This window comes from Pieris napi, chromosome 4, assembly GCF_905475465.1.
Source record: "Pieris napi chromosome 4, ilPieNapi1.2, whole genome shotgun sequence".
Taxonomy (NCBI): Eukaryota; Metazoa; Arthropoda; class Insecta; order Lepidoptera; family Pieridae; genus Pieris; species Pieris napi.
In genome coordinates, this window is record NC_062237.1 from 11,930,777 (window position 1) to 11,945,431 (window position 14,655).

At 32.8% G+C, this 14,655-nt stretch overlaps 1 protein-coding gene across 1 annotated transcript; it reads left to right on the forward strand.

Moving 5' to 3' along the window:
- The first annotated feature begins 1,342 nt into the window (after nucleotides 1-1,342).
- Nucleotides 1,343-14,286, forward strand: LOC125049207 (membrane-bound alkaline phosphatase-like). Its single transcript, XM_047648356.1, has 9 exons — nucleotides 1,343-1,499; nucleotides 5,298-5,377; nucleotides 6,498-6,671; nucleotides 7,365-7,557; nucleotides 9,821-9,984; nucleotides 10,382-10,715; nucleotides 11,420-11,625; nucleotides 12,986-13,094; nucleotides 13,875-14,286. Exons 1-9 carry the CDS (start codon nucleotides 1,430-1,432, stop codon nucleotides 14,060-14,062), a joined length of 1,518 nt encoding a protein of 505 aa, XP_047504312.1. The 5' UTR covers nucleotides 1,343-1,429; the 3' UTR covers nucleotides 14,063-14,286.
- Nucleotides 14,287-14,655: the final 369 nt, after the last annotated feature.

A 14,655-nucleotide genomic window follows, 5' to 3' on the forward strand; every position in this document is an offset into this window, starting at 1 on the left:
GATTATAGAAAAAAGTTAAAATAGTCCAAAATTTAGTAAATACTTCTATTTATGAGACATGGGACAATCAGACCAGATTTATTATATAGGTAGGAGGCACATCTGAAATTAGGTGATACGGCCATAGACTAAGTTATTCACATAAAGGAATAATGGGAAACTGCAAATGAAATCACGCGACACAATTTTACGCTTCAAACATGAAGTATAAAACAAAAAAATACAGTTTTTCATTGACATTTAGTAATCCAAGTTCACTGTTTAATAATCTTAAATATCATTGCGTAAACCAAAGTGCTTATACTTGTTATTACTTAATTTTAAAATAAGACATTAAAAACAAAAACGTGTGTGTACTTATGTACACGCGTTAGAAGTTATACTTCTTTGGCGTAACAAGATAAAAATATTTTCATAAATGTTATACGTTTGTAGAAAAACGACACTAACAATAGAAAAAACTTAAATGTTGACAATAGCTAACTTCAGGGTGTCGGGTTTTGTGACGGTGTGCGCGCGCATCTAATAAATTTACCCTCATAATTTTTCCCTAACGCGCCAAAAGAAGTATAACTTCAATTAATCAAACAAAGTTTCGTTTCGTTAATTTCTCTAAGAATCACAGATAATTACAATTGTTCCATGTGCCTCCTATGAACTAGAATTACGTGCATAATTCGCCAATGTTTCGGGTTTTATATAACTATGATACTAATTGAGAGGATATTGATATTTTCCATCTCACCAAAGAGTATGGGAGAAAATATTTGAAGAGGCGGGAAGACTTTGTTTAGCAGTAACATATTAGTTTTTTATTTGAAATATTAGGTATTAATTCTCGTTTGTTTAATATAAAATATCAGTTTTCTTTAATTTATTTTTTATTTTTGTCTATTAATGTAGTTACTTATGTTTTTTTTTTCGCCCATGGCGCAGGCTCTTATGTTTTCTGTATCATAGATATTGTTTGTCTTTGTAATCTGTTTTGGCTTTTTATTATCTAAGTGTTTTGTTTTATATTATGTATGTAACCTGTAAATTAATAAAGTAAAATGCTTTGTTGACAGGTTGTCTTCACTCTTGGTATGTGTATGGAGAGTGGAGACACTGTACTGTACCAGGCTACAATAGAAGAAGAAGAAGAAAGTAACCGATGTGTTCCCCCAATCGATTCGACCCGGTATGGTGATTCAAGGTTTCGAAAATTTTCTTCTAATAATGATAAGACTACTTCAATATATTTAAATAATTTTATTTGCGTAATACCAACTCCATGCACGTCTCTGTTCTACCAAAATGGTATTAAGAGAATATGAAAAGATCAATGTCGTCAGTGTTATGTCAACCATTGCTCCGCTAAGATATAAATAAAGATATATAAAATAATATAATAATAATAAATACCTGTGATTCAGTTTTTGTTTTTAAAATGAATCTGTGTGTGTGTTTGGTTATTTTAAGTTTTAATTGTGTAAAATCAAGAAGTATTTCGGAGAAAAGTAAGTCTAATTAATGGACGGTAGTATTTTTATACAATTTTAAATTAATATTTTTGATATGAATATTAAATAAACTAAATTATAACGCTATTATTCCTATATTTTATTCAATATTATAATTATTATCACGAGTCTTTTTTATATAACACGGGGCATATGGGCAAGAGGCTCACCTGATGTTAAGTAATATTTTGATTTGAATTGATGGACATTGATTGACATGATATTACCCACCCATGGACACTCTTCATGCCAGAGGGCTCGATGCGTTGCCGGCCTTTTACGAATTGATACGCTCTTTTCTTGACCCTAAGCGACTTAGTTAATAAAAAATAATTTGTAAGCTGTGTTTTTTGAAGTTATAAACGCTTGTCGCTTCTTTATAATTATTATAACATACTTCTATATTCCATATGTATTCATTGTTTTCCCGGCTACCTTGGTTGAATACAAAAAGGGTATCTGTGCTATCCAAATGCTGCTATTTTGCTGGAATTCTGTATCATTAATTTAAATTTAATGTATGACGGTAGTTAATTAGTTTTTGAAATTAATTAAGTACCGTCATACGTTATTTGTTATCTATTTCGTGTAAAGGAAATGGATAAAAAAGTTTAAAATTAAAATTTAGCATTAGTTCAAAATACCAAGCGTTTCTATAACCACGAAGGGAACACAAGTAAATAAGAGCTAGATGAATTATCGTGATTTATTATTTGTATATTATTATTATGTATTAACAATTCACACATTTTTATTGTATATTATATATAATGACATATTTGTATGTATATATCTATATATGTGTATATCATTGTCCAACAAATTTTATAGAACAATTGACAGTCCTGTACATGATGAACATATATATAGAGAGAAGGGAAGCCCGGATTTATCGCATGCTGGCGAGCAAGATACTTTCCTTGAACTTCAAATTACCGAAGTGACCAATTAACATTTTATTCAATAAGAGTATTTTTCAAAGAACCGGAGAAAAAATTCAAATTATCAACTGTAAACTGTACTTACAAGTCAAGTACGCTCATAAAAACTATTAACGACTCGTAGCATTTACGGATCGTAATTTGAATAGAGAACGAAGGCATTGTTATGGTTAATTATTTTACTGTCCCTTTAGGACAAGGCTCCTCTGATTAGAAACATGTAATGTTGCGAAATTATCGTGAAGGTATTCTGTAGAAAGCTAACCTCGACCTAGGTATCATAATGAATTCTCACGGTTATTTTTAATACTTAATTGTCTAATTATCAAACATAATGTACACGATAACTGTACTGTATTAGATGTTTTAAGGTATTTTTAATACGTGGCTTAGCTATAAAGAGAAAGAAAGAAAGCGTACGACAGGCTTATAAGCCAACTTACTTGCAAGTTTTTGACTTTTCACTTCTGTGCTATATAATATATTTTGATTAATGAATTAATACCACACAGAAAATGTATTCATATTTCTTTCAAATAATGCATTCTCTGCAATAGTATATAATCTGTACAGTGTACATATTGTACTTGTACACTTGTTAGTATATAAAAACTAAGTAACTTACAATACAGCGAGGAAATACTGCCAGCATTTAATTTCGTTCCTATTTATCAATTTTTAATTATTAGTATTATGTTTCTTAACTGTTTACTTTAACTCTGGATCGATTCATAGGCCTGAGCCAAGTGAATACAGTTTATTATAGGTTATCTTGTAGAAATTTGCGGGTTATTCTTGCTGTACCTACCTAATATTTTAGTGCTTTTTGAAGGATGATAAATGGATTTCAGGTGGTCTAACAATTTGATAGATTCGTGTAACTGTTTTGGGATTATTCCGGTGGTGGACAAAATGATACTATCGATACTTTGTCAATGGTCCAAAAAAAATATGTTTATTATGGAATATAAGATACAAGTATCACTTATTCCACGTCATTTAATTTGAAGTAGACATCCCTACTCATCGGCAAAGAAGACAGAGGGTGCAGGCCGAGAGAAAAAGCCGACGTAAAAAACTCTCGGTACTCTTTTAAAATAGCAAATCATCAAACAACACTTATTTTAAAACATATATCGCAAATTAATTAGAATTAGCCTGTCTAGCACTAGTCCGAGGCCCTTTTATCAACTAGATAATCCTTAACTTTATAGTAAGCCTTTTTTAGACAGCTTTTCTTTAATATTTTCCTTAAATTTATTAAAAGGCAGAGATAAAAGAGACTGGGATTTTATTAAAGAAAAGTATCCCTTTTCCCAAAAAAGAATTACTAACTTTAGAGTCTAGTACTAGGCCAGTCATTATAGACATTCGAAATCGAAAATTTGATAATAATTCCAAAAGTTTTCAAACTTCGGTCAAGTGAATGGTACATTGGGACGACAATAAATCTCATTTTGCAACCTTGTCCGCAGTCCGGAACATTGTTAAAATTGCAATTAAATTAATTTTTGCTGTATGGTCGTGAAAAAAATTCCAAAAGTTCTGCAAACTTGGGGAAGTTTTCGATATAATATTTCATATCACGTATAAAATTTGCAACCAACCTAAGTGTACGGAACATTTTTTGTTATTTATTTTATTTTCGATATATCTGTCAAATTTGCAGAACTTTTGGAACGTTTTCCTTCAGTTTAATAAAGAAAAACATTAATTTTTAATAACAAAAAATGTTCCGTACACTTAGGTTGGTTGCAAATTTTATACGTGATATGAAATATTATATCGAAAACTTCCCCAAGTTTGCAGAACTTTTGGAATTTTTTTCACGACCAAAACTTATTTTTAACAATGTTCCGGACCGCAGAGCAGGTTGCAAAATTTTATAGTTTGTTTTAATACCACTCCCGACCTTACATCAAAATTTGAAAACTTTTGGAATTATTATTAATTAATTGTCTTGACTGACTGGTCTATACGGGGAAATTTCACATTCTTTTAATTGCGTAATTTTATGAACTTATTATTATTACTATGTAAGTTGGTATTATTTTATGTCATTAGAAATATTATATATTTTTAGTTTAAATTATATATTATTTCTGTCAAAAGACAATATTATGTTCATGTGCAATCACGGTACTTATTTTGCCAACTTAAAACAATATCTTCATTCAAAATGTTTTTGCACCATTGTTTAAATATTGCTTTGAGAAACTTATCTGTTAATAAAATTTAAACAATTCAATTTGGCAACTACAAATATATACAGGAAATATTATGTAATAGTAGGAAATATTATATTAAATGTCCTAGCCCTGCCTTGCGATTCTGTAACTCACTTTTCGAACTCTCACAGCAATATACTACAAGCTCAATGCTTATCAGAATGCCAAATCATAAAATGACTGCTTCATGACTGATTTGAGCGCGACCGCCGCTGCGAATACCGCTGTGAGAGTTCGAAAAGTGAGTTACAGAATCGCAAGGCTGACATTATGATATTCCAGTAGTACTAACATCCGTCCTATCGGTGTCAAGACAGGAACAGGCAGACTTTAAGACGTGTCTATCGTTATTAGACGACGATACTTACCCATTTTCCTTTGACGTAATAGGGTTTTGTTTAAAAGTTTCACAGCCCAAGGCATTCCTGGCGAACTGTGTAATCTGCTCCTAGTGAAGTTCTACCCTAGGAGATATGTCCTTCAGATATATCTAAGAAGGAGCGTACTCCAAGGACGGCAACGTATCCCCTAACCAAATAGTTGATCATGGGCTGCGTTATCTGCCTTTTATGACTGTCTCGTAGTGTTTCTCTCCTTATCGTATAACAAAAGTATTCATATTACAGATTCTTTACCAAAAAGGACATTTGACGAAAAGAATAAAGAACACTGGAGACAGCAAGCACAATGGACTTTGCGGGCAAAGGTATTTATATATTTTTATATATATATATTCCCCCCCCCAAATAGTCTAACAGGCACGTGATCAGGCAGATAAGTAGTCGAGGGCAGTGTCAAAAGGCACTTTATTTGCATAAACTTAGCTCTGGTGAGCTTGTGACATATTTGTCAATTCTATGGCAGAATTTTTCCAGCTGCAATCTGTGCTAGAACAACATGTCGGGTAGCCTATCCAGGGATACCCTCATGCCAGTTTACAGCTCTTTACATATCTATGTATAACTATATGCTATGATTTAATGCTATTTTATTTGTGATCACTCCGCGATAGGCGCCGTCTAATTGACATCTTTGTTTACAATAATTAAATAACTTGGTACAATTACCAAATCTTCTCAGTCAAGTGAATTTCCACTTTAAAAAGGACACAAAAAACACATCAGCCCTTCACGTTAGGGCAATGAGGACCAACGTCTCTTGTAATACTCCTCAAAACAGATCTCTATCTGCAATAAACGATGCTTTGAATGCGAAGCAGATCCATTTTATGACAGTCTCCATGTCTTCAGGCGTAAGATGCTGCAGCCGTCACCAATAATAACAATTGCACAGTAGACATATATTAAATTGCATATTTTTATTTCATAATCTAGTTTATTGTCTTTAATTTTTATTGTATAATTTATTTTCTCTTTTATCATTGTTATGTTTCACTGTAATGTGCACACTTGTCATTGATGCACATGCATGTATTGTGTTTTTGTAAGTCGTGTGTTCTGTGTGTGTGTGTTTCGTTAGTGTGCCTTTATAAAATAAATAAATGATTTTACCGCTTTACTGCTCTAGCAGTAAGAAACTACATATTTGTTGTAAAAAAACTTTTTTCTTACAAGGTAATTTTGTATAAGTCACGATTATTAACACAATATTTAAAAATAAAAACTGTATCACGTCTAACACTTGGCCATTGTAAAATAAACGCTTTCGAATCACGTACAGACATGTGCGAAAATTATGTGATAATTAGTTCCAAATTATATCAAAAATATACCCCACCCTGAAACTAGAAACTATACGTAAAATTCTACGGATGTTTCTTTTTTGTTGAAGTAATATAATAATTACAACTCACTTAATAATTTCAGCTGAATAAGCCACAAAACACAAAAGTAGCGAAGAACGTTATACTATTTCTGGGTGATGGTATGAGTATCACCACACTGGCAGCCACCAGGGTCTATTTGGGACGAAAGTATGGATATACAGGAGAAGAGGTCAAATTAAGTTTTGAATCGTTCTCTCATACCGGATTGTCGAAGGTAAAGAAGCTTTATACATCACTGAATATAGAATTATTTAAATTTACTTGTAAGATTTTATTACCAAACATTTGTATAATATTTTATTAAATTAAATTCCTTGTAGATAATAGAACAATTAACCAGCGCATAAAGAAATAAATTTACATATACGACTTCATATGTATTATATCATACATAGCTATTTTTCTCCAGAGGCATCGCGAAAAAAAGTTGCCAACATACGAAACGAAGCTAGCGCACTTTTATTGAGCATTCTGATAAACGAGCTGGTTCTGAATATCCATAGTTACTCACACTTTAAAATCGATTTTTGTTTAGTTTTTGTAGTTTAATTGTTTTGTTTAATGTCTTATTATTATCTCGTCGTGTATGTTATGTTTGCCTATATATGTCCCAAGCGTTGGCAAGCTTTTATAAATGTATCATGAACCCACTGACATATTTTACAAAACCAAGGTGAACTGAAAATCATCGCTGTCTCATTTCAAAATGTCTTGTTTTCCTAGTTATTAAGCAATAGTAATTTAATATTATGTGATAGTGGTGAATACCATAGTAACTTTCTCTTGAGGTAAAACCCAAATTAAAATCATAATCATCAAAATTTTATGAATTTGCTAATTAAATTTTAAGGTTTAAAAAATGATTTTCTTCCTTTCTTCCTTCTAAGACTATAATGTTATTTTTCAGACATACTGCGTAGACAGCAATGTAGCCGACTCTGCTTGCAGCGGCACAGCCTACCTCACTGGTGTGAAGGCGAACAGTGGGACGGTGGGGCTCAGTGGGGCTGTCAAGCGCGGAGACTGCGAAGGACAACGCGATACAGCGAACACTGTTACTGGGTTGGTGGACTGGGCGCAGAAGTCTGGAAAAGCTACAGGTAATACACAAGAAACATCAACTGAAATAGTCAACCGAACAGTGCGTTTAAACGCACCTTACAAAAGAAGCCGTTACACTACCCTCATGTATCTAAATGCCAGACTCGTTATAATGAAAACTGTCCGAAAATACCAGAAACATACTATATTATCCATACAGAGTTTAAACATTATCCTAAACGAAGCGATGTTTTAAGACTGTATCTGTTTTCGTAGAACGCGTTTTGGTCAAAGCTCACCGATTTCCAGATTAAGCATTCTTATAAACGAGCTAGGTCTGGATATACATAGTTGCTCCCCTCACAGTATAAAATGCATTTTTGTATAGGTTTTTGTAATTAGATTTTTTTCTTTGATAAGACGTAATTGTTTTGTTTTATTTGTAATGTTTGTTTTGTTTAATAATATATGATCTTTATATGTATGTCATGTTTGCCTATAAGTGCTTGTCACATTAGAAATTGTATTTTGTGTTTGTTTTTACCAATGTCTCAGTGTGTCAAGCGTTGGCAAGCTTTTTCTCAATAAAAAAAAATCTGTGAGTAACTGTGGGGGCCAAAAACGGTAAAAGAAATAAAACTTAATCTTTTATTATGTATTTAGTAAAAATCTGTAATTGGCTATAAGTTTCACATGTAAGGTGTAATAATGCTGTAGATTTTTGATACCAAATAAATACCCGCCCGCCCGTTGTCCCTAATAATTTATTCATAAATAATAAACGGCCCAAATATAAGAATCTTTCCTCCAATTTCGATTTTGTTCTCTTTGGGCTCAAGTGCACAGGCGCTAATCAAATATTTAAGTTAACGCCTGGTAGTTAGTACCGGTGACCCTATCTCAATACAGCGAGGAAATACTGTCAGCGATAAAGGTACACTGCCATAGGGGCCAAACTTTTAAAATTTGTTTTAATTTTCTTTTTATTAATTTTTAATTATTTTTATTATTACTAGGTAGGTAAAGAAAATTGTAAATATTGTATATTTATTTGTTATGGTTAGGTTTTATTAATATCTTAATAATACAAAATACTGTATGTACAGAGTAATACAGTATACTTTTGTTAATATATAAATGTGAATAAAAAAAATAATTAAGAAAATTTAAATACATTAATATTTTGTTGGTCGCGAAATACATAAATTTATTTCAGCATAGCGCATCAATACAATTTTATAATTTTCATTTTCCTAGCACTGCGCCTTGACACTAAAATATTAATCGAAAGAAAACTCGGTCAAGACTGGCCATTAAATATTAGTTCCAGTGAAACGTTTCCTTTATACAAATTAATTAATCAACTAAGCATTACAATGAGATTGGTATTTTTAGTGCAAAAAGTATCTCTGTACTAAACCTATTTTACCATTGTTTGTGATAGTTTCGCTTGATACACATAATTACATGTGTTTTTCTGCTTTAAATAAGGATGCAAGACAAAAAACAGACTAATGTATGCTAGAGTTATATATTACATTTACGTTTTATATATTTTTTTTTTTTTGGACAATTCACACCAATTGACCTAGTCCCATGCTAAGCTGGTGAAGCTTGTGTTATGGGTACTAGGCAACGGATATACATACATATTAAGATAGACATATAAATACATATTTAAACACCCTAAGCACAACACCAAATGCTCATCACATCGATGTATGTCTCAGCCGGGGATCGAACCCGGGACCCATGGATTCGCAGTCAGTGATACTAACCACTAGACCAATGAGCCGTCATTTAAAGAAGATTCTCATTAAAAACATACATGTCACATGAGATTTAAAAAAAAAAAATATATCACGCCACCGTCGTGCGCTGTCATTGCATTAGAGTCCACTAAAGACATATTTGGGGAAACTAAGCGACTTTACAAAAATTCTACTGTCTCCTTAGTCTGCATAAATATTTGTAATATGTAATTATAATAATTATGTGGCGTCAATAGTCTAGGATCTTGATCTCCTTGCATTAGTCTGGGTCAGCCATGTGCCTGGCACATGTTAATTTTTATATTGTAGACGATAGAATTTCTCACGATACCATTACTGTAGGCAAATAGTTTTTGCGAACATTCGAATAACGCACCAAGGCTGGCGCTAAAACGCCCGCAACCACAGGATAGAGACCATTTATAATGCGCTAACTACGTAACAAATTACGTCTTATATTTTGTACATTTAAATTAATATAACAATTGACTTTTAGGTATTTCCATCTAGTAATTTCTATATCTATAACATAAAACGTTCCGTACTTCAGGGATAGTGACAACAACACGCGTGACACATGCGACACCGGCAGCTGCGTACGCGCATTCAGCGGACCGGAAGTGGGAAGCGGATACTGATTTACCGAAGCACGGCCTTCGGTGTGACGACATTGCCAGTCAGCTGGTGAGAGGCGGCGTGGGCAGTCGCATTGATGTATGTTTCCTGTTTCAAATGATTAAGTCGTAGATAACAATTATTCGACTCTAAAAACAATTAGCATCTCTTGATATTTAATATTTTTTTAAAAATGCTAGCCAAAAAGAATCCCAGAAACATTTTAGGGAAAAAAATCTTAGGCTTTTCAATTTGTGATGTACCACTCATCTATTTTCGAAGAGAAGAAAATGGATATATTATCCCACCGAACTGGATTTTACAGTTCAATGAACTGTAATAAATAAAATTGAGTATTCTTTTACACGTGATCGCTAGAGAGTTCGTGTACGTAAAAATATTTAAAAGTTTACAGTCCGCTAGGATGCGTGTAAAGCTTTCTTCCTGTATCACACATTATATACTCAAAAATGAAATATTATTAACATAATTTCAGGTTGTTTTAGGAGGCGGAAGAAAGAACTTCCTTCCTCGCTCTGAAAAAGATTCAAGAGGCAAACCAGCCGGATACAGACGAGACAAAAATAATCTCATTCGAGAATGGCTTTTAAGCAAAGAAACTTTGGGACAAACTCCCAAATATGTTTACAACAAAAAAGATCTGTTAAATCTTGATAAAAAGTACAATAGTGTGTTAGGATTATTTTCGTATGATCACATGCCATATCACTTAGAGGCTGATGAAGATGATCCAAGTTTAAGTGACATGACGCGGAAGGCGATTGAAATTTTATCCAGAAATTCAAATGGATATTTCCTTTTTGTTGAAGGTTTGTATTGTAATTAGTATTGACTTACTTAAATTTATGTTCTATAACCCCTAGATGGGGCATAGGGCGTCGACAGTCATTAATCGATCCTGCCTTGCGATTCTGTAACTCACTTTTCGAACTCTCACTGCGGATTTCGCAGCGGCGGTCGCGCTAAAATCAGTAGTAAAGCAGTCATTTTACCATTTGGCATTTTGATAAGGAGGGAGCTTGTAGTTTATTTTTTGCCGCAATGATAGTTCGAAAAGTGAGTTACAGAATCGCAAGGCTGAGCTAAAGTAAACGGTTGATAAAATTAATATTAATATTTTAAAATACATGTAAATGTTAATTGTAAACACGTCACCAGTCCAAACTTGTAATGTAATGTCAAATGATTATACTGTGATATTCCAATATTTGGCATACAAATACAATAATTCATTACGATTAATAATACTAAAGAATTATAAAAACATTTTTCATAACAAATATGTTTCCACATTATATTCACACTGCAAGTCAGAGGGTAATCCTTTGACATTATACATAAACTTAATTTAATGTGTTTGTATGCCAAATATTTCCCAATGCTTCTATAATTTCTAAGTAATATGTTTGCGTCAAAATTTTGTACTCCGAATCTAATATCATAACCCAAATAGATATTTTTAAAGTGTTCTAACACTTGAGCAAACATAAAATTCATTCCAAATTCAATTTAGGTGGAAGAATCGACACCGCCCATCACGAGACCAAGGCCCGGAAGGCTCTAGATGAGACAGCAGAGTTCGCAAAGGCCGTGGAAGCAGCTCTCCGACTTGTTAACACTGAAGATACCCTTGTCGTTGTAACTTCGGACCATAGTCATACAATGACGTATAGTGGTTATAGTGAAAGAGGATCTGATATTTTGGGATTTGGAACTAAGGTATGACGAACTCTTTATGTGATTATTCGTATTGTGCGGCAATGGTATATATAGTATATATAGTAATGAGCGTTTGAATTTGATGGACAAATGGAGCTTTTAGTGTCCTAAAGCGTGCTTTAGCTATTAATCTATCGATAATTTAATATGTAGGGAATCTCTGAGAGATAAATTCAAGGAAATTAATATACTTTCCCTCGCAATATATTTATGAAAATATTATGTATGTATACAAAAATAGTGATAAGTTTACTAGAATGTAACATACGCACAATGTTAATATATATAATACTCGGAACAAACGCAGGCTGCAATTTCCCCGTACTAGACTATCTAAAGTTAGTAATTCTTTTTTGTAAAATCCCAGAGGCTCTTTTATCTCTGCCTTTAATAAATTTAAGAAATGTATTAAAGAAAAGCTGTGTAAAAAGGCTTACTATAAAGTTAACGATTATCTAATTGATAAAAGGGACTAGTGCTAGACAGGCTACTTCTATTTAATTTGCGATATTTGTTTTAAAATAAGTGTTGTCTGACATTTGCTATTTTAAAAGAGAACCGAGAGTTTTTCTCTGTCTTCTTTGCTGATGAGTAGGGATGTCTACCTATTCAAATTTAGTGACGTGGAATAAGTGATACCTGTATCTTATATTCCATAATAAACATATTTTATTATATTTTAAAAAACACATTCCATTTTCCATTTTTTTTAATTTTTAAAAAGGCCTTCTCCAAGGCTTTCTATCTTTCTCTATCCCGAGCTATTTGGATCCATTGAGGACCCGCGATTTATTTGATGATCATCCCATCGAGCCGGGTCTGCCTCTCTATCGTTTGTCTAGTGGGCCTCTCTATCGTTTGTCTCCATGTAGTTAATGCTTTCGTCCACCTGTAATCTGTGAAGCTCGCTACATGACCCGCCCGCTTCCACTTCAGTTTTTTTGCGTGGCTTAGCATTAATTGATTTCGTCTTTGATCTTATTTTTATGTGTCGTATCGTGTGTACCTTATCTTGTTTCGCGGTCATTTGTTTTCTACAATAGGCATGTAGTAATCAGCCTTGTGTGTCGAAAACACGCAATTTGTTGGGTTAAAGACATGCTGATTTTCTCAATACTTTAAAGATATACATATAAACAAATCGCAAATTGTCTACATCAGAATTAGGAAAACTACATCGAACTCCATACAAAAACGTCGCAATCCTTATTATAGTTACAGTGTACGGACTGTACAAAATTCATGGAAATACTACCACGACTTTATTTTTTTTCCACGAGTAGATAGTTATTTTATCCTATACGCCCAAACCACTGTACGGCATAAGTATTAAAAATTTGTCATACTATGTTATTTTCAGATCAACGCGTCTGATGAACTCCCCTACACAACATTGAGTTACGCAAATGGACCAGGGTACAGGCCGCACCAAGATTTCAGAAGAGCCAATCTTATGTTAGACGATGTGTGTAAGTAATTCCAATGATATTCTACTGTACAAGCATTACCTGTCCACATCGTATTCCTAACTTACGTACTAACTACTAACTGACGTGAGGCTGATCTAAAATTATCGTGATTCATGTGCACTTTTTATTTTTCATGTATCCTTTTTTAGTTTAGTTTTGTCTTAATAACTTTTGCACTTCTTGCTTACCTTATCTAATTTAATACATTTTTTTACAGTGGTAGCCTGGAAGAGATCGCTCGAAAGCGATAAGGCCGTCAGTTGCCCTCCTTTTCATAAATTATGTTCAATTTTTATTATGTTAATGCAACGCAGTGTTAATAAATAATAATATTAATTTACTTTTGCTATAGCCTTCACGGTCTTGATATATTAAGACTTGTAAAATATAGTTGTCGAGGTAATACATTTTTCTTTGTACTAAACACTCATAGAGGACAAATCTTTGTTTTTAATTTATGTTATTATTATTAATTAAGTACTTAAAATGTCACTGGGTATAATGGTTGCAGCTCCTTACAAACATTTTGTAAAACGAAAAAATGGCGATTAAAAAGAGTGGCGGAGAGTTTTTTGCCAGTTCTTCTCTCCCGTTCTACCCCCTTGATTTGAGAACTGGCAGTAAATGTAAAATTAGAAGCATTAATATGTATTTCTTTACTGACAAGTCATAAGTGTACATTATGTTACCTATGTGATTAAATGATTTTTTTTTACTCACGCGCTTGTAACAGTTATTTGTTACCAGATATAGCAATTTAATGATGTTTTAATATTACAGCTAGCCTAAACTACACGTACCCCGCCCTTGTACCAATAGTACGGGAGACGCATGGTGGAGAAGACGTAGCTGTGTTTGCAACCGGACCTTGGTCTCATCTGTTCAGCGGGAATTATGAGCAGAACTACATTCCACATGCGATCGCCTATGCCGCCTGTTTGGGCACAGGACTTACCGCGTGTTCATAATATAAAAGTTCCGTTGTGTGCCACTAGATGGCGTTAAAATAAATTTGACTTTTAGCTCTTTTATAGGAAAGTTTAGAGTGGATTTTAGATCTGTACTCGAACTTTCTTAAATGAAAAAAGAAATTACATCCAACATTGTAATTTCTGTCGAATTGATTTGCCATTTTTTTTAAATATCCCTAATTTTTTTGTACCATAAATACATGTTTTTGGTGGTTAATTTAGCGTATATTAAAAATATGCAACAATAATTATTATGTTTAGTAAGTAAGTTAAGTAGATTTAGTCTCCAGTATTATATTAAAACTATTTCTCATTCATTAAATAATATTGAAGTTAGAGATATACGTACAGATAAGATTTCATACACACTGTCAAGTTACGTGGTATTGTGATATTATTAATAATAAGAATTATCTATATAAAAGCCGAAGGGCTTTTTTAATAAGTAATAATAAACTATGTTTTTTTTATTTAAACACTTCGACTAACTAGTGTTAAACGTAAAAATTAATGTTATTTCTATCGTATTATGTAGATTGTTACGTATAAGCCTAAATTGTTAATCCATAACTGTATTAAAAGCCTCATAG

What these genes read in the sequence shown, in the direction of transcription:
- LOC125049207 (XM_047648356.1), top strand. Translation starts at nt 1,430, where the DNA reads ATGAATCTGTGTGTGTGTTTGGTTATTTTAAGTTTTAATTGTGTAAAA. An exon ending in TTTTGGGATTTGGAACTAAG is followed by an intron (nt 11,626 to 12,985) that starts GTATGACGAACT and finishes TGTTATTTTCAG; the next exon opens with ATCAACGCGTCTGATGAACT. An exon ending in TCTTATGTTAGACGATGTGT is followed by an intron (nt 13,095 to 13,874) that starts GTAAGTAATTCC and finishes TTAATATTACAG; the next exon opens with CTAGCCTAAACTACACGTAC.